The following is a 27,397-nucleotide window of genomic DNA, read 5'->3' on the forward strand; positions in this document are numbered from 1 at the left end:
CAGGCGTTTTGTATGACATGACTTTGTCATTATACTAAACATTGCTAAAACAACAGTGAACAGCTTTAGCCACATACTGTTTTAAATAATGATAAAATTTAAACAAAAAAATGGAATACAGGTTTTACAAACTTCTCTCAAACAATCTTGAGCTTACTTGCAAAGTTGGGCTAAGACAGTCACGCATAATCTCTTGATGGTTTACTTCATGTACCATCTCCAAAGCCTGCTTTCTCTCTTGCAGTGGCCTCATTGGAGACAAGTTGTGCACAAGAAGCCTGCCAAGTTGTGTGCGGAATGTGTCCTTACATGACAAGAGGATTCTCTTCCACTGTTGCTTTGGTGTGTTCATTCTGCTCGTGCCCTAAGTAAGAGATAATTTTTTAATATTACAGTGTTAGGGCTTCCTTTTGTCAAGTTTCTCACATTACAAAACACAGTTAATATGATGAAAATGTAAGGCAATAAAGATTTCTCTACCAAAACAGTGTTTAATTTTAGTTTACTGATTATTATTGTGGGTTAAAAGCCATTCTACTAAAAATGAAAGAGCTTATTCATTCTAATAAAATAAGCATTTTTCTCTCAATTTGCCAAAATTCGGAATGCAACTCCTAGCTAAACTGGATATTCAGTTAGAGGGACTATACAACAATCCAAGAAGTGAGAATTGTGATGTAAAGGGTTTAAAAAAAAAATCAAAGGGTTTTTTGTTTACTTATTTTAATGAATAGCCCTTCTGGGTTAATCACCAGTTTCTGAATGGATTACCTCAAAAGATTAGAAACCAGGCATTGGACTGAGGTGCATGTGCTCACAAGAATAAACCTGTTGTCTTTGAAAAGTACTACAAGTATGGCATGATGGAAAGATAACAGACCTAACAAAGAAAATTAGGTTGAGCTACTTTTTATAAAGATGGCTTAAGAGAAATAAAGAGGCAAGAAGCAATAAGTTAAGTTTTCCAATAACACCATTTCAAATTACCCAAGCGAAATCTGATCACCTTGGAAAGGTTGACAAGCTAACACCTGTATGCTACAAAAGAAAACTCTCAGCCCTTCGGCAACAACTGAAAAAAGAAAGTTCTCCTTCCCTCCAATTACATCACCAACTCTAAATATATTATAGACACAAATTACTCAGAAACTCTCCATCATCTGTGGATGCACAGCAGATCTTGTTTTATAGGCTCCAGTAAATTTAAACGTTAAGGTTTAAGGGAAAAAGCAAAACTGTAGATTCTATAGAAATCTATTTAACCTTTGTGTGGTTGTTCAAGAAGCAGAGTTTTGCTACATGTTAAGGTAAAAACCAGAGCAGATGCACTTATTAATTTACAACTGCAGAATAACTGCGAAGCTGAACCATGTTTTTAATACCACAGCTTAACTGAGAGAGGCAGCAAGGAAAGCATTTATGGACAGAAGAACTTATGAATAAAGAGTTCCTCATAAAGGAACCTTATGAAATATACTTTAATGTGGACAACACGTAAATTACTTACAATGGATACTTTGACTCCTTCCACCAACATTTTGAACATTTCTTTAAGAAAAGGATTTGTTCTGCTAGGCAGTTCTTGCTGGCTTTCCTCTTCAGGAACTTCCAGCTGGGCTGCTGAAAGTCTGCTTTGACTTGTGGTTTCTGTTATCCCCAGTACATCAAGGCACTCTTCAGTAGATGCTTAAAATTTAAGAAGCGCATATTGATCAGTACCAACTCAAGCAAGAAAATCCTATGATCCTTTAGTTGGCATTAAATCAACTATTGCTTTTACCACTATACTTACCATACTTTTATTAATTTTAAATATCAAAACCTATTCCTTATTTCAATTCCCTTATGAAACACTTTACCCAGCAATTACAATTGATCACAGAGCCATTAAATTACTTGTCCCACATGCTAAACTCTTTCTCTTGCTCCTGTGGAATTTGAACTAGCCCCCGAAGTCATCAAGTCTTGCTAATAAATGTAGCCATTTCATAGAAACATGCAAACTGATGTGTTTCAAGAGAGCAGATGCTCCCTTTGGCAGAGTTAAATCTTCAGGTAATAATTCAGGCAGTTAACACATGAATGGACTAAAATGGACATAACTAAAATAACTTGTTCAGTTCATTCAGATAAAAACTGTATCCAGATTGTCAGTTACATAATATCGTGAGACAAGTAACAGAGAATGATGTTTTATGTTTAAATCCATTAAACTAGCTTCAATGGTACCACTTTCCTCTCAAATACTTCAATACTCCAGAAGCAAGAACCCATTTTTCATATAGCACTACATTGGCTCTGTCAAAACAGAAGCAAACAAAAAGAAACCCTACCTAAATAAATGAGTCTGTTAACAGCTAGAACAGTCAGCCTCTGTAACCTTTGTACAAACTCAGTCTCAGTGGCTTGGATAGGATTTTCTTGGCTCATTCTCCGCTGCATCATCATGTTGAATTCCTCACTTGCTAGTGAACGCATTTTCATCAGCAGAGCATCAGACTGAGCAAGTGAAAACTTTCTGGAGCCTTTAAGTAGAAAAGCATTAATAGCATCCTACTAAAATGTACAAAAAATTAATCACTCAGCAACTGCTTTCATCTAAAGAGTTCACATCACTTAAGGAAACAAAGCATTTGAAACATTAATATTGAAGGGAACATAGGTGTCACTTGGGTGGTTTTTTTTCCTTTCTTTTAAAAGCTTTATTTGAAAATAAATATATAACATTCAAGAAGTGATATCATGAAATGAGTTAGTCTCAAGATCGGACTTATTGTACAGCTTGCATATTTTTATGCAAAGCAGATTCTGAAAGAGTTAGTTATTCCTGTTTTTACTGTAGAATTACAATAAAGGATTAAAAATCAATGATACAATGAAAAAAATATTGCCTATCAAAAAGTAGCTTTATCAACACAAATGAGGAGCCAGCTATATTAACAGCTATAAGCAAACATTTTGTACCATACCTATTGCCTACACCTAATTTTGATAGAAGTACTATTTCAAACTTATAAGAATATTCCTTAAAATTTTGTTGAAATTAACTGGTGGGCCTTGACTGTATCCACTTCTTTCAGAAAGAACTATTTTATTTTATTTCTTTTATCTTGAGTGCCTTACCAGATTCTCTAATATAAAAACATTTTCACTATGTTTACTAGGTTGATGGAGAGGGACCTCGAAAGCTGACCATAATAAACAGGGAACAATAGTGGTTTGTTTTGGTTGGTTGTTTTTAAGAAGACTCAAATATCAGGTTTTTAAGTTGTATCTTCTACAGAGTCTCTTAAACGCAGCTTCATTTATGAGATATACAAAATCAGTTTCCAGCCAGAAGATTCCAAAACCTTTACAGAGTGATTCACAATCAAATACAGAAAATATCACTGCTAAACCTAGAACTGCACGAATGTTTTACAAGCACAACCACAGTGGAATCTGGGAATCTTGTGATCTTATCTAGAAATTTGAGAGGGAAATTTAGGCATCTACTTCAGGATGATCACTAATTAAAAGTTGTGCAACAATGCAATCCGCACATCACAGCTGCGTTAAAGTTACAAGCACTAACTTTATTTTGGTATTTTCTTACTGTGAAGTTGGCTATTAAAACCACTATGAATTACTCTAAAGCCAGATTTCACCTTTTGGGATTCATTTCAATTCACAAGTTGCTTACTAAAGATGTTTTTAGATACTTCAGTGAGAGTAAGGTGACCAGTTTCATTTTTGTTCCCCTCTCCCTCCTAATATAAAACCCCACAAGTTCAAAATAGGTATAGGCTATGCTATTCTAAAAATATACATACTGACTTAAAGCAAATCCACAGAAAAAGCAAAGCAATAGGACTCTTCTGTTGTGTTACTGAAATTAGAGTTTGAAAGTACATACAGGAGGAAATACAAGAATACTACGCTTCTGCTACTCACCAGCAATGCCTTTACGCTTTTGAAACATTGCCCGATGCGGTGCAGATGGTGATGGGACTGAACCAGTCTGCTCCTGAGCATCTTGGTTTGCTGTAGTTTTTATTAATTCAATAGCTGCTTGAAGAACTCTTAACTGCAGAACAACTGCCATATCTACAGAGGCATACAAAGAACATATGAGACTCTTTACACATCTTCAAGAATTTTTACCAGATGGTTGTAAAAGGTAAAAGAACACAAAGTGTGTAAAACTCTCGATTCCACAGAGTCACATAGAAAGTCACACTCACTATTCTACAGATACAGGCAGTACCCAAGTGAGTTCTCATGCAAAAGCTATTGAAATTGATTACTCTGAAATAAGCTAAATGAAACTGTATAGAACATTTCCATTTAAATACCCTTAATGAACTTTTCCAGTCACCATTGGTTCAGATTAGCAGTACACAATTCTTTACCACAAGGCAGGCTCCTGAGGAAAACTACTACTTTGAGAACCACTTAGAAGAGAAAGATCCATCACCAGAAACTCCCCCTTCTCCCTCAGCAGGAATATTAATTTAAACAAGGTAACGGGGAAGGGATTTACTTATCCAGTCCCATGACCCAAAAATAAGCAGGTAACTTACTTTGCATCCTTGCATTTTTACTATTTTGAAGATGACCCAGCAGCACAATGAGGTCTTCAATAACACGAAAATATTGAGAACCTGAGGAGCTGCAGGCATGAATTGCAACTGCTACCAGCAGCTGTTGTATATCGCATGCAAGTAACTTGTAGTCATTCAAGGGAATGCTGCAAACAAAGTTGTAGTTACCAGAAACATAACAATTCTAGTAGATTGTAACCCATAACAAGACCCATAACTACTCCCCTTGCTATTTTTGTCAACTGTACCTAATACTATATAGCATTTCATATAGAAATGTTACTGCTGAAGGCTAGAAAATTGTAACCAAAGACACCTCTTTTGTGTTAACTTTGGCATATTGGGAGCCCGCAAATCTTTGAGACACTAACATTATGATTGTAACAAAGTTTTATTGGCAAAGCAACGATGTATTATTACCAGATTTCTAAGTTAATCATGTCTGAAATCCTACATTTCTCAAAAAAAATTCAGGATAATCTCAATTTGTAGTCACGCAGAACAAACTATACTGGGTAAAAAGGAAATCTGTCTGTTTCTTCAGGATACAAACTAGTGAAATAAATTAACAAAACCCCACCTCTCCTTCCTTCACTGTATAAACTTCTTAAATGACTTCATTAATTATAAACATTCTGTACTTTAAGTTACTCAAAATCTCAAATATTAAATCACAGGCAACACAGAAGAGACTTTTCCTGAAGTTTTAACATTGGCTATAGATACAGTAGATAGATACTACCATCTCCTGGGCCTTTATCTTACTGTTAAGGCGAATTTTATTAGGAAAAGCTTCCAAGTGCACACACTGTGACAAACTTGGATTTTAAAACATCATTTCACTTGAAAGTTTAAGGTATGGAAAGAACATTTCATATTCCATTGTTAGAACTGAGTGTCTAAACATTAACTTTCACGTACAAGTATAATTAAAGCTGAAAACTTCAAAACCAGTGTTACTTTTATACAAACTCTCTGATCATTTTAGAAAGTAGAACAAATATAATACAGTAATTTTTGCTAGACTTAAGGCTGTAGCTGGACTACTTTATAGCAACTGATATGATACTCACTTTGTTTCCAGTCCATTGAGAGCAGCCAGCGTGTTACACAACACGTAGAGCAAACCATTATCAAGCAGTAGGTCTGCAACTTTTGAGCAGGAATTTATGATTTGCAGCAGGAGACAGAAGCAGTTATGCAGCAGAACATTATCATACAGAGAGTTCTCTATAAGACCCAGAACAGGAATGACACACCACTTTTGAAAGAGTCCGACATTCTTCACATCTTCCAGATCAAATCTATTAAAATAAATATAAGTGAGTGACATCCTTAAACTAGCAACCTGGTATATGTAACTAGTATATGCAACCAGAATACCAATCTTTGCCAGTATTTTGGTAAGGATGTATATGGCAGTTTCCTCCATTTCATTGCAGTAACAATGCCTGTCTACTAAATAAGAGCAAAATAAAACACTTCAGAGAGAAGTGCCTAAAAAGTGTATCTGAAGCCTCAGCTAACTACAACTGTCTACCATATAGATTTCATGAAAACAGAGGGGTTTTTTAATCATTGTAGAAAAATAACCCGATGCATCATCTTTCCAGTAATAAGTATTACAGCTGGCACAGACACTATCAAGAAACCAGATACAGCTTGGCATCAATATAATAATATACTGACTGACAGCAGGTTTGATATCCTAGATCCATTACTGCTGAAGTTCAATTCAGTTTGTCAACTTCTGGCTTATTGCGACTGTAGAGTTCAGACCAGTGCTTCAGATCTTGTATTACTTGTGCATGAGGAAATTGGATCGCTATTCTAAGGTTATCAGCCCATTACATGACTATTATACACAATCCTAGAAACCGGAGTCATTAGAACTACCTTTCCAGCCCCATAATCAATCCCGAGGAAGTAAGTTCTCTGCTTTGGGTCTAGTTAAGGAGCCAGGTTTAAGCATTGTAGTTAAACAGGAATATTTTTTGAGGGGGGTGGGATGGGGGTGTGTATGAAGATCAGGCCAACAGCCAGAAGTAATATGGCTATAAATCCTGCAGAGGCAGCAACAGAGGTTTTTTGCACTGCTGACTATACTTTGATGCACGTTCTCCCTGTTACAATCATTAAGTGGTCAGACTAATTCTAAAAAAATATCATTTACTTAGATAATTGTCTGCTTAAAAGTAATCTCCTTTCCTGTTAATATGAGGTGGCTCTTTGGTTCAAGGAAACTGTACCTGTGGGATTTTCCCTAAAGGAAATAGGTATTTAAATTCAGGGCCAAGTCCAGTAAGCAGCAGTGGCATCAAGCTTTTCCCTTAATCACCTACCAAGACCCAGTAGCAGAAGTCTAGTGACTACTAAAAACTTCTGAGGATATAAATTAGAGTTTCATGTAGGATCAGAAAGAATAGGAAGAGTTGAACTCATTACAGGACATTTGAAGCACAAAGCCCTCTGAGGCCCTCAGAAGGGGTGAGGGTTTAGAAGATCCCAGCTGACAGCACCCATAAGATGAAGTTGCTTATAAAAGCAATACTAAAGAGCCACACAGCAGTCATAAGAAGGTTAATACATTTAAATGCTAAAACTACAAGCAAAACACTTCAAAACAGTGTTTTGAACTCTTCATGATCGTTGATTCTCTTCAACCATCATGCTAACACAATTGTTGAAGAGAATAGGAATTAGCTATCACATCCTTGCCTCTGAAGTGTGCTGCTTGTAGTTCAAACATTAAGAGACAGGATGCAAAAGCAAAGCATTACTTACTCTTCATCCAAGCCAACTGAGCGGCCAAAGAGCATTTCCAAAAAGCTCTCTACAACTTCCTGAGTGCCCTGGTGAAGGTACAGCTGGTTGGCTAGCAAGGAGAAGCCACGATTCTTTAAGAATTTCTCCTTCTGCTCCCTCCTTGCTCTGTTGAAATATGCATCCAACAACTAAAAATAAATGCATAATAATGATGTAAGATTTAAACATTTAATATAACTCCCTTGAAAGTTATGTTCTTGTCTGTGATTTGAACAGTTTGAAATAAAAATTTTCAAAATTCCAGATTAAAAACATCAACTGCACTATTGCAACTGCAATCTACACTGCCCTTGTTACAATCAACAGCTGACTTAATCCTTTTAATCTGAAGATTCTTAGGCTTTTAGTCAAGTTTGGGGGAGATGACATCACAAACACAACAGTTACAGAATGCATATGTGAATACATTAAAACTTTTAATACTTGTTAAATCCTGCACATCAGTGTGTCTACAAGTGCATGCATGATTTTTTTGGATCATTTTGTTAACCGTATATTCTTATTCTTCAAATTAAAATACGAATCGACTCAACGTTTTTCATCTACACAATGTTACCATCCAGGAACATGGTCCCTGTCAATACTACAAAGATCTCTGAAAACATTTTGAAGCTTCAAATCCATGTTCAGGCCACAGATGTGTGGATGACTCTCCAGAATAACTGAAAGTCAACAGTGTTAGAAGTCAAAACTTTGCCTGCACCTTAATTTAATGTAATTAAATGTAAGTGCATTGTGTGTTTAAAGTTGAAGAGAAGGTCACCAACTTTCTGCATTGTTGCTTCCATTTACATCAGTAATGCCGGCATATGGTCTTAAATATAGTCTATAATATAAGCCAGAGGCTTTATCTATTGAAAGATTCTATGTTTGTGTTGTTTTTCTTTTTTTAGAATTGGTGGGGGTGGAAACATATCTTAAAAATCAGAAGTAAGTCTAGAAAACTGAAGAATGCAAAATAAAAAAATGTTAACAAAACTTCATGTTTCCAACATGTTAACTACTCTAGCTCACAATGTTTTAGCTGAAAGCATTTTACATAGGCCTACTTTAATGACTCCTTGTTGTATGAGAGGAGATGGGTGGTTCACAAGAACTATAAGATAATCAGGTTGGATAAGTTTGTCCATCACATCTTCTAGCATGATATCTGGTAGGATTAGGAGAACTCCACGCAAGAGGTCATATAATCCACAACAGATAAGAACAAGACAGTCTTCTGTACATCTGAAAACAGAGGAATATGTTTTACCACAGTTTGTCTACAACAGGAAGCACTAAAAATGCGTAGTTGTTAGCTACTCTTGGGGGGCAGGAGGAGGAAGAAATCTGCCAAACATTTCTCCAGTACTCCTTCATTAACACTTATTTTGGATGGCAGATACCAAAAAGGATAATCTGACCAAAACTACTTCTTGAGATTATTTTTTTTTGAGCTAGCATTACAAATTTCCAAACCTACCGTAGAGAGCAAAATTCCGTATTTTTAAAGTTAGCTATGTAAATAATGCAAAAACTGAATCGATGCAATTCTGTAGACTAAAAGCTTAATGAATTGGTTTATGACAGCCACTGAAAACATTCCCTTAATTTTCAGGCTTCCAATTTTTGTAGAATAGTAGTCAAGACCAAGGACTGTGAAATTAAAGCTCATATACTGAGCTACTGCTAATTTATTATTTCGCTTCTCTGCTTACCTGTCATCAGGGCTTCCAGATGGTTTTTGGGTATTCTCATTAGCTGAAGAAAAAGCAAGACCCTCCCAGTCTTCAGGAAGTATATTCTTGTCAGCAAAGCTTGGCCAGCGAGCAATGGCTGATGATCCTCCATGAACAGAAAATGCTAAGCCCAAACCTGCAAAATTACTCTGACTCCTCTGAAATGAAGGCAGCCCTTTCAAATTGTCTGGACGACGTAGCGAGGGCTCAGCTGCAGCACCACCACCTTCATTACATTTCAGGTCTGTATCTGCTTCTTTATTCTCAAATGTGTTTTCAGATAACTCTTCTTTTGCAATATCTTCAAATGTTTCGGCAGATGTTAACTCTGAGTCACAAACTGTTTTTGCAGACTCACAACTGCTAAGGAAGAGTTCTTCTTGTACTCTCTTTATGGTTTCAGAACTTCCTACAAAACCAGTTTTACCCTGGAGATCAATGTAGTCATGCTTGCCAATAATCTGCAGGTCATCAACGCTCCTTCCCATTCTTTCAGTTAGCCTTTTTCGATGAACTTGAGGTGAGGAGTTCGGAGATGCTGGTAAGCTTTTGCAAAGTCTTTTAGGTGCCTGAGAGCTTATCTTCTGCAGCACACTAGCCTTGGAAGTGTTCTCTAGAGAAATAAGGATATCTTTAGCATTCCTCTTACACCAGAAACAAGCTTTTCCCTCAAATGTTACACTTCACATATATTTAACACAGTGATGACCCAGGCTCATTTTATGTGGCATAACTGATTCAACACCTGGCATAGTTCAGATTTGGCTGATCAAGTAGAGATAGTAAACTATTACACAGCCATATATTTAGCAAGTCACACATCTAAAGGATACATAAAATGAAAAATAATTTTTGCATATATACTGGAGTTTCTGGATTTACATTATGAACCTCTCAACTAACCCCCAGCAGGAATTTATATAGAATCATGGAACCATTGAGGGTGGAAGGCACCCTCTGGAGATTTTCTAGCCCAACCTCCTTGCTCAAAGCAGCGTCAGTTAGAGCGGGTTGCTCTCTTTGGAGCTCTTGTGTAAGAGGTCTGATCTACCAACATGTTTCAGTGTACACTGAAATATTATTCACTAACTGTTTTGCACTAAGGCTTTGCATGTATTTCATATTTATAACAAATCATTGCATATTTTATTTAACAGGGCTTCCTTTTAAGCACACATTTTGACCTGAAACAGTCAAACTTCCAGAGCATGTTACAGATATCTTCCATAAAATATATTTTAAGAGGGAAAGCAGTCTGCAGACCAGACTGGTAGAAGTAGCTGGCTGTTGGTCTAGGAAAAGGACACTATCTTCATTCAGAAGTATTTTGAAAACTATGCACCAGTGCATAACTTGTATGTTTTAGCTTTTGTTTTACAGGCGATATTTGTTGATTGCCTATGCAAATTTGTGTAAAAAGTATGATTACAAGTATAATTCAATAATGATGCAAAAACCATCACATTGACAGCACACCAAGTAAAAAAGTTACCAGCTTGAGCTAATAACTTCACACTATTTCAGCATCTAAAGCACAGGAATTCAAAACTGATTAAAGCAGTTATCTTTACAGACCTCAACTTGTTCAGCATGCTATATAATGAGACTGTTTCCAGAAAACTATTCATATTTAATACATATAACCAAGGTATATAAGTTGTTCTTTATAAGATATACTTTCCTGTCTTCTATCGTGTAGGAACAGCATATATACCTGCAGTATAACTAAATGCCAATACTTTAACACTATATTTATATGGATGTTAAGAATTATACACAAATAAAGAAAAGTATCAGCTTTTTTGGACAGATAGGATAGCTGCTTAGGGCTCACTATTTCAACTATTGCCTGGTTAAGGCATTGTCATACATCTCTAGCAGGTCTGTTTGACAAATGAAATTGTTCAGGTATCTGGTCCACTTCGCTACTTGAGCCATCAATGTGGCAATTTGCCTCAACTTGGCAATGAAGAGCAGTTTAGGCAGTGTGTTCCATTCAATCCTCCTTATTCTGCTATTCAGGCATCAAGCTCCAAGGGGCAGAGGGAGCTTTATGAGAAATATCTTTGAGACACTAACGCTTTAAGGCAATCTAGTCATCTGCCAAGGGACTGTGTCTTAATCTCCTGTTTTTCCATCACTGTTTTACCTTCCAGTGGTAAAGCTGTGAATCCAGTTGGAGTTGTAATAACAAATGCAGTGCTGTCTATTGACTTCCCACCACTGCTGGAATTTCTCAGGTACATAAGTGATTCAACTTTCTCCTGAAAAATTTTGCCATCTAGAAAGAAGATAAGGGGGAAAGTTACAAAAAAGCTTTTAAAGTTTGCATTCTTGATATATTTAGACTCATAGTAGCCAGGTTACATTCCAAGCTGATCACTGGAGGCTAACGAGCAGTGCTCAATTCACAAGCATCTGAGAAAAGCATTTGAGAACAATTTTTTTTTAGTGATATATCTGTAAAATTTCTTCAGAACACTGAAAACATCATGTTCTCAACTAACTATATTTAAAAATGGTCCGTGCATACAAGGCATACAAGCAGTAATAACTTTGACTTTTTGCCATGTCAAAACCTGGTGACTGTTCTCAAACTGGTTTGTCTAACAAGGCTTCAAAGTATCAAAAAGTACATTCTACTTTTACTCAGAATTTTACATCTGTTAGTATTAGAGGAGAGATGCAGATAAACACAACTGTACTGCTTTTGAAACTGATTACTAAAACCCGAGGTACACAAACACCTGCAAAAGAAAACATTTCAAACTTGGATGACTCTTTCCATATTTACCTAATTTATGCCTAAGTTGTACGATGCTAATATTAAAGCATGAACTATACATCTACTAGTTTCTATTTTTTCAAAAAAACAAGAAAGAATATTTAAGGCTTGTATCACTTATTTAGCCAAAGTTATCACCTAGTACAGATATATTAAAGACAGCTCTTGTCCTAGATCTGCATGTCCTAGACCCCTCAAAGCATGTAGTACTTTCAGTAACTTGTATGCAATGCACTGATGGTGCCTGCCAATGCCATCTTGCAGCGCAACTCATCATTTGCTAAAAGTGCTCCTCAGGCCTTTTATTTTTCTAGGAATTCAGTAACAGGAAGCAATAAAGTAGAAATGGAGACAGGCCCATATACACATTTCTGAAGAAGCTTCATTTACATTTAAGTTAGACATTTTTCTGAGGTTTGTCCACAGGCAAATGTGTCCATACAGGCAGCTAGTATTATGCATTCTATTTAGCAGCGTGGAAGTTTAAAGATATAACCACCAAAGAGATTATCTATGGCTACAGACAGAAGAAAGCTCTCCAAGTAAGCCTAGCAAACAGTCTAGTATAAAGTCTCTCAATACTGTAAACTACTTCTACTTTACTAAGTCACAAAATTTAAATTTTTTATATGTAGTTATTACAATATAACAATCAAAGAAAATATTCATAGAAAAGTAATAAGAGCAAAAGAGGTTTTTTTAGATATTAATTTATGACTAGATTTTTATCTTACAGTTTATTTCTAGTTAAATGTGATATATCTACCTATGTGCAGGGAAAAGTAGAAGTTGGTAGGATTGTGACAAACATATGTATTAGTGGGAGGGTGAACTGCTAAGAGGAAATTAAAGACCAGTGTCAGCAATTCCAGGTCCGGGGGAGATCCAAGTACTTCTTCAATTATTTTCACAAATGATCGGCAAACCTCCCGAGGCAGGGATGCAAGGTGCCCTTCTTTATGCTCCTAGAAGGGAAGAGCAGTACAACTGTAAGGTATTTGTATTTTTAATTCAATAGAAATTGTCTTTTTTTTTATTATTGTCATGCTGTGGTAGAACAGACAAAAAATCTCAAGTAATAAAGCCTGTATTCTTTACTTTGAGGAGCTACTGTACCTACTCAATGTTACTCAAGTCCAGCAGACTCAATCTAGGCACAAACAAAATATTGTGGATGTTATGCAGGTTTATTTTCAGAAAATGAACATCATCTGCATACTATACTACTCTGACTTGAAATGCTGGAGCCTTAGGACATGAATCACCATTGAAAGCGTAGTTTACTGTTACTGTATTACATATTTGTAGAGAAATTAAAATAGTTGCTGATACTAACATTTCAAATGTATTAAGAACTTTCTGAACAGTGCCACACTGGGTCTTCTGTATTTCCACTTCAATAGTCATTTCTATAAACATACACATTTCATATTTCATTGATAATTATATTTATAATTTCTGCTTGATCGAGCATTCTATATAGTTTGACAGTGGCTATTTGACAAAAAAATAATAATCTACTACCTGAACAATGATTTTAGAACAGGACTTCAAGAAACTTGTGGGAAACCTCACTAATGTAAGCATGGTGACTAACTTGTTTCTAACTTCTCTAAATTTCACCTTTTTTTTTTGGTACCCAAGCACCTTAACTGAGACTGCTGTATGAAAAGACTAAATGAAGTTAAGTGAGGTTTTCTAAGAGACTGGTTTATACAGTTTTATCTTCCATTCCATCTTTCCTCAAAAAATTGCCAAATCATTGTTGAGTAGTTTTTTTAAACTAAGAAATTAACTTTTTCCCAGTAGGAATGAATATTAGTGTTTGTACTCATGTATAAAAGACAGGGAAAATACTACACAACATTCTGTATCTAGGCATTTGCATTAATATATAATTTTAAAAGTTAACTATACCACTAACAGGTTCCAAAGTAGGGAATATCACATAAAAATGAAGAATTCAAAATTTACAGCACTGAAAATGATTGAGACATTTTAAAAAAATCAATGAAAGAGGAAAAAGCAATAAATGCATTTCATGTGTTAGAGTGAGAAACTTTGAATAAAGGAGAATATAAGAGAGAAAATAGGGGATTACAATATATATTTTCACAAACATATGTACTATAAGCAGGAAACCATTTCAAAATCATGTTCCTAAGAAACATCTATCAAAGGGCTAAAAGCACTTCTCCAAAGTCCTTTTCAGAACAGCTATCTCCATGCCATGGAGGAAGCTACTACTGGATCAAAATGTTGAGAGGACTGCTCAGACTGAGCGCTACAGGCCAGTTCCTGTATTTGCTCTGGTGAGATACAGCATAGTTTCTGCTACCTGCACAGTAGCTATGTTTTTCAGTAGTGAAGACCTGAACTAGTAAGAGACATCCCAGACCCTCTTTATAAAAGGGGCACAAATCATTTCAGCTCCTACTCATGTATGGATTCTGCAAGTAGCCTAGTGCTGAGGTTTTCAGATAGTACCAGATGGTTAAGATCTCTTGCCCCTTCTGTTGAGCAGTAGAGTACCCAGTGGGGAACTATACTAGTTTACAGCAACAATGCCTATTGAAGAAGATGGAAGGGGTCTAGAAGCCCAGAGGACAGAGTCTATTGAAGTATTTTTTTTCTATAGCATTTAGACTCCTTCCCCATGTCCTCCACCCCCCCCAAGTAAAACTGAGTATTTGCCAAGCACAAAGTAGGATTTCAAGGCGAAAGTACCTGCAGAACCTGACAAGTTAACAGGAAGTGATGTACCACTTGAGCTTTCAATAGCTGTTTAATGTTAAACATCTGGTGGTGATGGTTTCCTCTGATAAGGATTTCTAGAGCTGCTAATAGAGTTTCCCAAACACCTTGCTGAAAAACAAAACAAAACAGGAACATGGCTTCAAAAATATATTTCTGAGTCTACACACTGAGACTAAAAAACCCAAACAGTTTAGGAACATAACCAAGTAAAGTTAGTTTTGCACCCGAGAAAGACTAAATGACTGCAAGTGGTCAGGTCAGATGTAGAAACTATCAGAAAAGCTATGCTCATACAAAATTAACCATATTTTAATGAATAAGCTCCAAAAAAAAAAATTGTTTAAAATTGGTTTTGTATACTCTATTAACATTGGATGGTTATTTTCAACAGTTTAACTCCAGAGGGAAGCAGGTCTTCCTCAGTCTTAAGTTACCCTATAAAATTAATCCATTTACATAAATTACATTTACAGAATTTAATACACTAACGCTACCTGCATTGTTAATAATGGGAGCTTGATGCTACTACCAGCTATTTAGAGGAAAACAAGAACCATTAATTTTAGAAATTTTTAGTACTTACTGACATCTAACTAGAGAAATTAATTTCAGACCTCATAACACTTCATCACTTTTTTTTAATATTGACTTTTATACTTAAAATCTTTCCAAAATGAAAGTAGTTACCTTGGCTTTAGACCATATCTTCCAGTCAAGCAGCAGTTTTTCTAACAGTTGAACATCTTGGATAACCGCAGTAGAATCTGTGTCAAGCACGAATTGCCCATTTTCATTTATATACAGAACCTCATCACTGCAGCATCCTTCAAGGAGAGTCTTAAAGAGGGGGAAAATTCTTTTGAATGTCATAAGCACAAGCAGTACAGTTGTCCTATCCAATTTATCAAAAAGGTCTTTAAAGAGAGATCAAACTTTCAGGGAAGGCATATGTCTACCTGGTCAACTTTGAAAATAGTTACTGAGTTTAGTAACCCCACTGGATGCATTTAAGAGGCTTCATTCTTATAAGACCAATATAATTTTTTTTTAAGATTTAAATGCACTCAAGTATTTTTATTAATTGTTTATGAAGTTAGGTTTAAAGATCTTTGCTTTCAGAGAAGCAAAGTTGCTTTTCCCGACCCCCGTCTTCTCCTCTGAAATCAGGGTCTTTCACCACTTTGTTCTCTTTCAAGGCAAACCACTCCCAGACAAAACTTGCTCCAAATCAGCGTTCCACTTTTGTGAAGACAGCTTCAAATGCAGAATTAAAATCACAAAGTTTCTCAATTTGTGCTAACATTGAACAAAGTATCAGGTTTAAAGAGCATTACCTTCAGCATGCAAAATCCAACAATGCATTTTGGCTTGATCAACACTCGATGAATCATAGAATAACCATTACAATTATCCATCTCCTGTATCCTTTGTTGATTGTATTTTGTTAAAGATAGTATAAGTCGTAATGCTAAAGCTTGGGTGTCTTCACAGCTGCTAATCTCTACAACCTGAAGGCAAATTTAATAAAATAGTTTAAGTGAGAAACATTTAGAAGAAAGTCTTAAAAATGCCTTGTCGCAGTCTTAAATCATAACTTCTGGATTAAGTTTGTTTTAAAAATTTTGAGGTTAGGTACCTAACCTTCATTTTTGCCTATGTGTATACATTCACTATATCTGAAGTAATTCCTACTGTGGTAAATGATGATCTGCTAAGAAAATAAAAGTCCTATTACTAGAATCCATTCTAAAGAAAAAAATCCATTTAAAATAAAATTTAAGTAGAAGGCACCTATTTATTCTTGCTATGCTACAAAGTCACAAGGCCATGAAATTCATAAGCCACTAATAAGAATAAATTCTGTTGTTTGCCCTGGAAAAATATGTTTCATAAACATTTAAGGAAAGATTTAAGTTAAAGTTTCTGAAGCTCTAGACTATCTCTACCTCAAAGCATCAAACATTTGAATTTTATTTTCTCCATAAAGAGACAAGCAATTTGCTAGATGAAGACCATGGACAATTCTTCACTCTGCTTCCTGCGATTCTTGAATCCCAAGAGCAAATAGCATGTCTACCAAAAATGTACAAGAAGGAAATCTCACATGAATAAAATTTGAGTTTTCCTATAGGTTCCTTTGCTGTGTACCTGTTAATTCTGCTGTACTTATACACATGTATACCTATACTGTCTGACAGCTGATCTATTGTTTGCTTGCTTTACTGATGCAGATAGAGTCTACACCAGGATCTGTAGCACATGCTTCACATAAATTTACATAATACAGTAACATGAATAAGGATTTTCTCCTTAGATTTCACTATCAATGTTAAGATTACAGCAGTGTCTTCATATCCAGAAGTCTGAACACCTGACTGTCTCTAGTCTAATGTGCATTGGTTACTCTCTACACATCTTTCAGAACACTACCATTACCAAAGGCATATAAAACAAACAAGTCTTAAACCTACATTAGAATTTTTAATTAACTGTAGTACTTCAGAAACTCCTAGCACAAATATTAGCCTCCATGTGAAGGTCACAGTTAAGTAGTAAGGCTCATAGCCTTAATGTTTTTGAAATTACAATTTTGCTTAAGATAAGCCTTTGAAAGTGGCTGAACAATTATCTGAAAAAACTCTCACTATTTCTTAGATAAAATTAAAGCTCTGCACACTTTCTAGTCTTATATGTATTCATACTTGCACTGTGAGTATCCCATGTTTAAAGTGTTAAAGACATGCAATGAATTTAAGTGCCTTTAAAAATCAGAGACCAAGTTTCTGATCAGTTCTACAAAACTCCTAAAAATAACCTCTTTTGACAATCAGAAGCCCCTTCTCTACATCAGAATGTAACACCATATTTTACATACGAGCAATATTATAAAAAACATTACATAGTAGAATTATAATTAAGTTTCCAATCTAAGATAACCTGCATGACATAGCCTGTGTTATGCCACAGGTATTTTCAACAAGTTTTCTTTAAGAAAAAAGAAATCACATGCAGACTAAGGCAAGGCAGCTAGAACATGTGATTTCCTGCTCAAGATCCAAAGAAAATTTTATATGGGAGAATACATACATGCACCCCCCTTCTCCAGCCCCCTTACCCTAGCAAAGAGGAAAACAAATGCACCAGTTCCTCCAATTTCATGTAGTATACCCTGAAGAGTTTTATATTCAACAGGCTGAAGTGCTTTCAGGTGATGAGAATCCAATGCATTGCTCTGAACTTCTTTCAAACTGAAAGGTCTCTGAGAAGGTACAGTTTTCACCTGACCTTTCAGTCTAATAACAGGTTCATATATGGTGTACTGGCCAGGGCAGCACGTAGTATAAACAACGGCAAGACTCTCCTGAAACAAGAGAAGTTTAAGTTCTTTTCCAAGTTAAAAAAAACCATAACAACCACCTACAAACACCCCAAAACACAAAGCCACACACAAAAGCCACCTAACAGCAAGTAGCAGCAACTTTGGCAGTCCATTTCTACTCTACCATTAGCACACTCTTAAGTTTCGCGTAGATGCATGCGCACTAAAAAGCGACAGGATTCCTGAATTTCCACAAGTGTACACAATAGCTAAGGCACAGAAAGTTAAGAAAGCACTAAAAATCCACCAAGGATACTCCTCATCACCTGAAGAATTGCAACTATTTTGCATAAACACAGTTACTGACAAATTTAAAAGAAATTGAGCATACAGAGGTGTTGGGCAAATTGCTTCCCTTTCTGAAGTAGTGCATCCAAAATAGAAAGTTATCTGCTTTTTTTTTTTTCCAAATTTCTCCATTTTTTTGTTTAAGTCTATCCTTTAATCAGCTTTGCCATAAAAGGATCTCAATGGAAGAAGTTTCATTACTGATGAAGACTTAGACCAAAACCAAAGCTCTTACAGAAAGTAACCATCTCATGCTCACAGAAAATGTAAAATGGTCATATTTGGGAGGTTATTTCAAATAGAGAAATAATTACATTTAAGGCACTTGCATTCTATGCAAAAGCGCAGAAGCTAATGTATCACTTGAGCTCATAGTTCTTCTCTCTGGTTTCTTGGTGTTTTGTAAGGTAAAATAAGCTTAAAAGTTGCATGACTGATTGTCTAAGCTTTTTATTTATTCCATTAATTCCTTCTTAACGTATTCAAAATTTAGTACCGTTGTTTACAAGGATCACATCCAGACAGAATGACCCTTTGCCTACAGCTACAGAGCTACTGTAGAACAAGATCAGAAAAATCCCTCTAGTGGAAACAATTCATACAGCAGGAATTACCAGAGCATGAAGACAATTCCCCAAATATAGTAGGCTCCACTGATAGGAAAGTTTTATTTTATTCTTTTTCTAATGTACCTATACTTACACCTGCATCTGGCGTGGCTGTTTTAGGCAGGAAAAATTAGGAAAAGCTTAGATCTGCCAGCTGGAAAATGACTTTTCAGCCAAACTTGGTGCAAACTTACTGCCTCAAAACCCTCAAAAGAATTGGGATGAATTTCACTGAATTTTTTAGAGTTAGAAGAGACCATAGAGATCATCTAGTCCAACTCCCCTGCTGAAGCAGGATTGCCTAGAGCATGTCAGAGCATGTTACTCAGGACTGCATCCAGGCAGGTCTTGAAAATCTCCAGAGAAGGGGACTCCACAACCTCCCTGGGCAGCCTGTTCCAGGGCTCTGTCACCCTCACCGTAAAGAAGCTTCTCCTCATATTTGAGTGGAACCTCCTATGTTCCAACTTGTGCCCGTTGCCCCTCGTCCTGTCACTGGCAATCACTGAAAAGAGTCTGGCTCCCTCCTCCTTCAACCCACCCTTGAGATACTTATAGGCATTAATAAGGTCTCCCCTCAGCCTTCTCTTCTCCAGGCTAAAGAGTCCCGGCTCTCTCAGCCTTTCTTCATAAGGGAGATGCTCCAATCCCCTAATCATCTTCGTTGCCCTTCGCTGGACTCTCTCCAGTAGTTCCCTATCCCTCTTGAATTGGGGAGCCCAGAACTGGATGCAGTATTCCAGTTGTGGCCTCACCAGTGTAGAGTAGAAGGGGAGAATGACTTCCCTCGACCTACTGGCCACACTCTTCCCTATGCAGCCCAGGATTCCATTGGCCTTCCTGGCCACAAGAGCACACTGCTTGCTCGTTGTCATTTTGCTGTCTACCAGAACCCCCAGATCTTTCTCTTCAGAACTTGACTCCAGCAGGTCCACACCTAACCTGTATTGGTGCCTAACATTCTTCTTCCCCAGGTGCAGGACCCTACACTTTTCCCTGTTGAACCTCATGAGGTTCTTCCTTGCCCAGCTCTCCAGACTGTCCAGGTCTCGCTGGATGGCAGCACGGCTCTCCGGGGTGTCAGCCACCCCTCCCAGTTTGGTATCATCAGCAAACTTGCTGAGGATACACTCGATCTGCTCGTCCAGGTCGCTGATGAATATGTTGAACAGGACTGGACCAAGTATTGACCCCTGGGGGACACCACTGGTTACAGGCCTCCAGCTTGAACCTGCTCCATTAATCATTACCCTTTGGGTCCTGTCACACAGCCAGTTCTCAATCCACCTCACTGTCCCCTCATCCAGCCCACACTTCCTTAGTTTCCCAATGAGGATGCTATGGGAGACTGTGTCAAAAGCCTTGCTGAAGTCAAGGTAGATGACATCTGCTGCCCTCCCCTCATCCAACCAACCAGTTATAGCATCGTAGAAAGCTATCAGATTGGTCAAACATGATTTACCCTTGGTAAACCCATGTTGCCCACTTCCAATAACCCCCTGCTCTTCAACTTGTTTGGAGATGACATCTAGAATGAGTCTCTCTATTACCTTCCCAGGGATGGAGGTGAGACTAACTGCTCTGTAGTTCCCAGGGTCCTCCTTCTTGCCCTTTTTGAAGACTGGAGTGATGTTGGCCTTCCTCCAGTCTTCAGGCACCTCTCCTGTTCTCCATGACCTTTCAAAGATGATAGAGTGGCACAGCGATAACATCTGCCAGCTCTCTCAGCACTCCTGGGTGCATCCCATCAGGGCCCATGGACTTAATGTCCAGTTTGGCCAAGTGGTCCCAAAGTCTTTTGCTTCCTGTTAAAGCCAGATAAAGCCTTCTTTCTCCTCTCCTCTCAGTTTTAATGTTAGAAGTTTAATTAAGTTGTCCTTGGCTACCTTTACACTAAGGGAGAGAAGAGCTATGTATTCATCCGAGGGCATCTAGAGGTGCCTACTTATCTGATAGATTAAATATGCAGTATTATAGAAGCTAGAACATCTAGAAGTTGTCAGAATTCAACTTGAAGATGAAATGGCCACCCTGTGTGGAGTTCAACTCCCATTGAAATAAGTGGGAAGAACCCTGCAGTGATTTTAATGAGAACTGGATTTACTCCTGCTTGCTTTGAGAAAGTGAAGCACTTTGGGAGACAGTAGGAAATGTGTTCCCAGTTTCTTAATCAGTTTAAGAGATTAAGAACAGCTTTTAAGTAGAAACTTACAATTAAAGGCCCAACATCCACTTCCTTTTTTGCCATGAAGAGCTCCTTAATTTGTTCACACTGTAGAATCTCTCTAGTTATATACTTAGAGCAATCAGTCAATGTTTTGCCATATTTACAAGGCATTACAGATGTGAAGTCTGGCCCACATGTGTACAAGTAAAATGCTTCCTCTGGTCCAATCTTTGCACCTGAAATCCAGAAAAGAAGCTGTTAACTCATTAATATTCAATAAAAAAAATTAATATATTGGCTGCATCAGAGACTTTACAAGGAAGATCTCTGGCTGTCTTTTGTAGACCCTGCTGAAGAAGAACAATCAGTACAGTCCAATGCTTGCTATTAGCTACTGTAGACCAGCAACTTCTGACACATCACAGGCCAGATCAATCCAGTGGCAAAGGCAACTGAAACCAAGCCAGGAAAACGATCTGCATGAACTGAAGACCAGCAGCTCTGAATGATCAATTACACTTCTTAAAATTGAAAAGTCATCTATCCCAGCCTCCTTGAAGTTTTGAAAGCATAGCAAGATAACAGACAGCAACAACACGCTACAACATCATGGAGAGTCAGGTAGAATGACCGAGAAGGATGTAGCAACAATAAAAGCTCACTACAATTAACAGGGAGGAAAAAACTAAAATATGTAGGAAGTAGAAGGCCAAGTGAACCTCCCTCCCCTTTCTGGACAGCACATCTCAGGTCTGTTTGTGAGAACACAAATTCTGAAGAAGCATCCAAGAAGGACCCAAGTCTGTGACGTATGGGTGCATGACAACTGTATAGCAGTAAATCCAGTGCTCTCTGGATACATCAATTTTGCTGGCTGTAGGCACACAGCAATCAGACCATGTAGATTCACCAGGTGGAGCTAACATTTATCACAAACATCTCACCTGTGGCCTGGACAAATACACTATATCCACATGCATGACATTTGCACAGACCACACACCCTGGCAAACTGATTTCACTTGTGTAGTAGTGCTGGCCGGGCCACTGCACATGAAGAAATGCCAGATGGCAACCAGCGGGGTACCAGCCTTCATCACTAAGCAAATACCCAGAAGTCCTGGACAAGACTTTCCAAAGAGGAAGGAGAATTATACATCTAAGAAAACCCCAAAATAACATCAGCAGTTTCAGGAATAAGCATGTTTAACTCAGAGTATTCAGTGGTTCAGATTTTGTTTACTTTTATGTTTTAAATAATTTGAAACTAGTAGCTTAGAAGCAGGTAAGTGAAATCAATTTTCCAACTGGGAGAGCCTGTGTGCTTTAAGAAAACAGAGCAAGTACCACCATCTCTCCATCCCCTACCCCAAGGTATTATTTAAAGAAATTTAAAGAAACACTAAAGTAACTGGAATTACCAATTATGGCACTAAAAAGAAAGCAAGATAATAGTGGCAGAAGGACAGATTAGGCAGTACCCAACACAAACATTTGCCTACTTCTCTCTGATATATTATGCTGGTAAAGAATTGATTGTTGCTTTTACTCTAAAAGCTTGGCATGTTAAACAAAAAAATCTTGGAGGGGGAGCAGGAAAGGCTTATTCAAACAAAAAAGCATAAAAAGTACCATTAAAAAGAAGCAGATTTCCAAGATCCCATCTACCCGACAATCGAAGCAATTCTTCTTGAGATGATGTACAGTGGCCAATCATACAAAATGTTTTATTACTGTCAGATGATAAGCTTGATTTTCTTGGTAGTGCATAATCTAAATTAATCTCACATTTCCTAAAAACACATACAAAAGAACAAGTTTAAATATTAAGAAGTGATCAATATGGCTAAGGTATACAGTTTAGGCTTAAAACAGATTTTAATATTTAGTAGATGAGAAGCCATGCTGTTATTAATATTAAATTACTAAAGCCATCTTCAGCTTCTAAATTACATGATGATGTATGTATTCAAATACTGCACAGAAAGAGAAGCGGAGTCCCAGCTAGGGTTGCCATACAGTCAAGATTTCCTAGATCGATCTGAAATTCCTTCCTCCTTCATTCTGATCTCAAAGAAGAAACTGCACATAATGCTACACACACTTCTAAAATATCAAGATTTATCAAGAATTTCTACCATTCCTAAAAAGTCAAAGGCCTTTGAATATGCTAATGCATATCATCAAAACTGTGGTTCACATATGCTGGAAGATACCATGTTGAGGAATTGCTTATGCCAGGGAACACTGTCAGAGTTAGTGTGTTATACACCCATGGGCAATAAGCCTGATGCTTTCAGAAAGCATCCAATTAACCTTATATGCACTTACATAAACAGACCAATTGGACTGCAAAGGTCATCTGAAGCTTCCTGGAAGAGCCTAACCATTAGCAAATTGGCAACTAACTCTATATATAGAGCAGCCTCATTAACTGCACATGAGCAGGACATTGTAGTATTTTTAGTTTCCTCTATATCTCCATATTTGGACATCACTGCCTATCAGCAAGCACAGACTGAACAATGGGGCGGAGGAAATTAAAATTTAAATATTAACTCTGTGTAGTTTCAAGAACAAAGTGAAACAAGTATTATACTTTACAATTCCAGGTTTAACTGCAGGAAGAAAAACCTGTGCAAGAGCTTTTTTCATAGTTATAGTTTTGGGAATGTCTTTAATAACATTGCTTGTTTTCTGACCAAATTCTAGAGGAATAATAAAGATTTTTTGTGATACATCTAACTGTTTTACAACACAGCATTTTGACCACCCGTTTCGTATTTGGGACACAAAGGAAGTCTTTGTAGTTGGAAGCTTAGGAAGAAAGGATAGAAACTGTGATATTTAATAAATTCCTTTTTCTCTAACCAGTATTTCATGCAGATGCAGGCCTACGCAACCTAGCATCAGTTATCTCATTTAGGAGCACAGATCTTAAGTTTTTAGAGGAAAAAGTAATACTTCCACCATCAGTTCAGATCTTGTCTGAAGGTTTGGGTTTTTTTAACTCCTCCCCCCTTCATTACTCAGTGGAACAAAATTACTATCTTCTCTCCATCTCCTATTCATTCTTGCTTTCATCAATATTGCCAGTACCTGAAATATACCTCCTTAGTTTAGATTCTCAACTTAGAGACGTTATGCCTACTGCTAACTTCATGCCATAGCTTTTTTTGGATCTTACACAAAATTGTGTAGTACTTAAATCTTTCACTTATTCATGATGAAGAAAAACACTTATGTCTACATTGGTCCACAATATGAGCTGAAGACTCTCAGAGTAATCAAGACCATTCTGGATATTTCTAGGGAATTCCTAGCAGTGTAAGACACCACTCTCCTACCACCAGAAGAATACTCAACTGTAACTTCAGCTTGCACCAGAATAGTGCAGATGTTTTCCTAACAGAGAACATCTTTAAGAAGATAAATATTTAAGTGCAGCTAATGGATACTTTACCTCTGACCAGAAACCCACAGCAACAGCTTTCCATGGATATTTTTCTTGCCTTCTGGCTGCTGCAGATACGTTATGGCCAAATGCTGCCACCTGCCCATAAGGAAAACATTCTCTGGAGATTCAGCCTGTGCCAGCAGACCAGCTTTCATCTCATCATTTGGATCCATGCACATACTATGAAAACAAAAAAGGGGAAAAACAAGTGTGTGTTTGTTTTCAAATTTGCATCTTAAGCCCCGAATCTGCAATTTTTTTGGCCTCAGTTACTTTGAGACCGCATTCTTTAAACCTTCACACATAATTTTTTCATCACAATGCTATGTTTAGAGTGCTCAACATAAGCTAGGAAAACCTTCACTTTATGGTTTCAACTTATTTAACTTGTTTGGATGAATCTGCTTACATTTAAGGTAAGAATATTATCTCTGGTTTACATAGAAATTACATTCAGTTTATTGAAAAAACACAGGTGCTTTGAACGTCATGAAATAAAGGGTTCTAAATCTGTAGCTTTAGACCCATTTTAAGGATACTTTACTTATGAGAACTAAATTAGACCTAAAATGCGTTCAGATGATTAAAACCAAGATTGCCGTGGTATTAAATAACAACAATTTTCACACTTAAGGTGTGAAAACCTACAGCTACAAAAGCTTTTGCTTATCTTCACACATTTGTTGTGTCATTCCATTAATGTAATGCAAGGTAGCAGTTCAAGTATTATGCTGATGACTGATCTTGCATCTTGCTTTGGGCAATTATTTATATACGACTACATGAAACATGCAAGACCAGACACTAACATTTTAAGCAAATAATCCTGTAGATCTGTAGGCAATAAACTTGATGTTGCCATCAGTGTGCAAGATTACTCTACTATAGAAATTGGTTCTCTAGTCTACACCAGTATTCCCTGCAAGCTGCTACTGAAAGTAACAATACACATGTTCACAAGATTGCTTTTGTACTAACACACCATACCGAAATATGAATGCTCCGGTGTTCAAGTCTGCCCAGACTTGTATCATCAGTGCTTTGGAACCCAGTGAAATTATATGAATACAGCCATCTTCAACAAGTTTATCTCCCAGGCTTGGGTATTCCATTCCTATAGACTTGGTTTCTTCTAGAAATATAAACATGTTTATACACAATTACAATACAACATAACAACAATGCCTATCTTGCCAGCTATCAAGTGTGAAAAGAAATAGTTTAGGTACTGCAGAGAACTGAGTTTTGTCTAGTTGAGGTTTTTTTGGTTAGCTTTTCTTTTCTTTTTTTTTTTTTTAAAGCGAGCTGAGTAATGTGCGCAATTCTCTTCAGAGACCTAGGTCTCATACTGAAACAGAGGAGCTTGACATTAACTCAGCACTTCACATGTTTTTGTTTGTAATCATGTAAACCCATTAAGGATGAATACACTAATTCAATGATGCTTTCCACATGCTGTGTCGTATTGCATTCCTGTCAAACTGGCAGTCTTACTGTGCACCAATATATCTTTAGGGTTTTGTTTTGTTGGGTTTTTTGTTTATTTGTTTTTTATACAAATCATACTACACTTTAAAAGCAGCACTAGTGAGTCTCAAGATTCAGGGTTGGGTTTTCCCCCTTTTTACTCAACTACAGTAAAAAAGAAAAAGTAAAGTAAAAGATATTCCAGGTGCTATTACTGGCAGGCATTTTAAATAACTTAAGGAATTTTTCCTCCTACAATCTGCTCAAAAGAGTTTGGGAGCAGGTAGGTCTCTACAAAAGTATAAACAAACACACGTTTTACAGCTATTGACATTTACAATGGCACACACACAAGTATAAATCCTTTAACTTTCCTGACTCAGCCTCAGGCTCTGACTTCATGGATTCAAAGCATCTTTTAGTTAAGAGTTCAAATATTTAAATCCTAAATCACAAAGATTTACTAGCTCTCTATTAAACAGAAAGAGCACAAAAGCCACTTGCTTCACCAATACACAAGACCAAATACACTTGAGAGCAGTCTTTTCCCAGGACCTTTCAGATGCAGCATTTAATATTTTCTTCAGCATAACATGAAGTAATATGAAGACATTTTACTGAGGTTACAAATTCAGTGAGAATACTAGATTTTTAAGGAAGCAGCAATTAATCTAACTTAATGACCAAGTCTGGAAATGTCTAATCTTTAAGCATATGATACAGTTGAAAGAAAAATCAGAAAGATTACCACCCCTGTTTAATATCCATCATAAGAGAAAATCCAACCTTTTGTATATGGCACATCAATTAGTAATACTTGTAACCAGAATCCTTCAGTGCTACCTAAATAGAAACAGGAATTACTATATCCTCACCTGTGCTGTCAAAGCTGTTCTCTCTTACAGCTACCAGTCTGCTCCTTCTCTTGATTTTTTTCCCCTTTTCTGTTGAATTTTCTGTTTCGTGAGCACACTCCAGATGAAACCACAGTGAGACACTGAAGCCTTCAGACATGTGTGGCCAACAGTTTTGTCCAACTAAAGGCAAGTGAATTGGGGCTACATGCCAAGAAGAAAGCAGTTGGTGACTCAAATTTTCACCATCTGCCTCTTTCTTACTCTGTGAAAATTTTGCTCTTTTTAACAGTCCAGGAGTTTTGCTGTTGGAAGTGCTACCAGATTTTTGTGAAGAACTACTATTCAAATTTGTGCCGTGTAGCAAAGGGAAGGGAAGGTACTGCAATGGGTTCATATAAATATTAGTTTCTATAATCTTCAATACACCCTTGAGTAGTATCTCCTAGAAGAAATAAACCAAACAAATTAGAGAAAAAAAAACCCCAAACTATTTACACCATGTAGTT

General features: G+C 37.0%; 1 protein-coding gene across 1 annotated transcript in view; it reads right to left on the bottom strand.

Moving 5' to 3' along the window:
- LYST (lysosomal trafficking regulator) overlaps window positions 1–27,397 on the bottom strand; it is a 68,545-nt gene that overhangs the window by 24,015 nt on the left and 17,133 nt on the right. The window contains exons 10-29 of the mRNA XM_074161898.1: window positions 26,910–27,333; window positions 25,555–25,699; window positions 24,574–24,747; window positions 22,743–22,903; window positions 21,157–21,347; window positions 17,785–18,030; window positions 16,004–16,177; window positions 15,357–15,506; window positions 14,640–14,777; window positions 12,679–12,877; window positions 11,277–11,408; window positions 9,107–9,740; window positions 8,459–8,636; window positions 7,368–7,537; window positions 5,657–5,887; window positions 4,563–4,729; window positions 3,934–4,086; window positions 2,334–2,525; window positions 1,508–1,686; window positions 158–364 (exon numbers count right to left, since the gene is read on the bottom strand). Of these exons, the coding sequence (XP_074017999.1) occupies window positions 158–364; window positions 1,508–1,686; window positions 2,334–2,525; window positions 3,934–4,086; window positions 4,563–4,729; window positions 5,657–5,887; window positions 7,368–7,537; window positions 8,459–8,636; window positions 9,107–9,740; window positions 11,277–11,408; window positions 12,679–12,877; window positions 14,640–14,777; window positions 15,357–15,506; window positions 16,004–16,177; window positions 17,785–18,030; window positions 21,157–21,347; window positions 22,743–22,903; window positions 24,574–24,747; window positions 25,555–25,699; window positions 26,910–27,333 (4,245 nt within the window). The remainder of the gene's footprint in view (window positions 1–157; window positions 365–1,507; window positions 1,687–2,333; window positions 2,526–3,933; window positions 4,087–4,562; window positions 4,730–5,656; window positions 5,888–7,367; window positions 7,538–8,458; window positions 8,637–9,106; window positions 9,741–11,276; window positions 11,409–12,678; window positions 12,878–14,639; window positions 14,778–15,356; window positions 15,507–16,003; window positions 16,178–17,784; window positions 18,031–21,156; window positions 21,348–22,742; window positions 22,904–24,573; window positions 24,748–25,554; window positions 25,700–26,909; window positions 27,334–27,397) is intronic.

This window comes from Numenius arquata, chromosome 2 (genome assembly GCF_964106895.1).
Source record: "Numenius arquata chromosome 2, bNumArq3.hap1.1, whole genome shotgun sequence".
NCBI classification, from domain to species: domain Eukaryota; kingdom Metazoa; phylum Chordata; class Aves; order Charadriiformes; family Scolopacidae; genus Numenius; species Numenius arquata.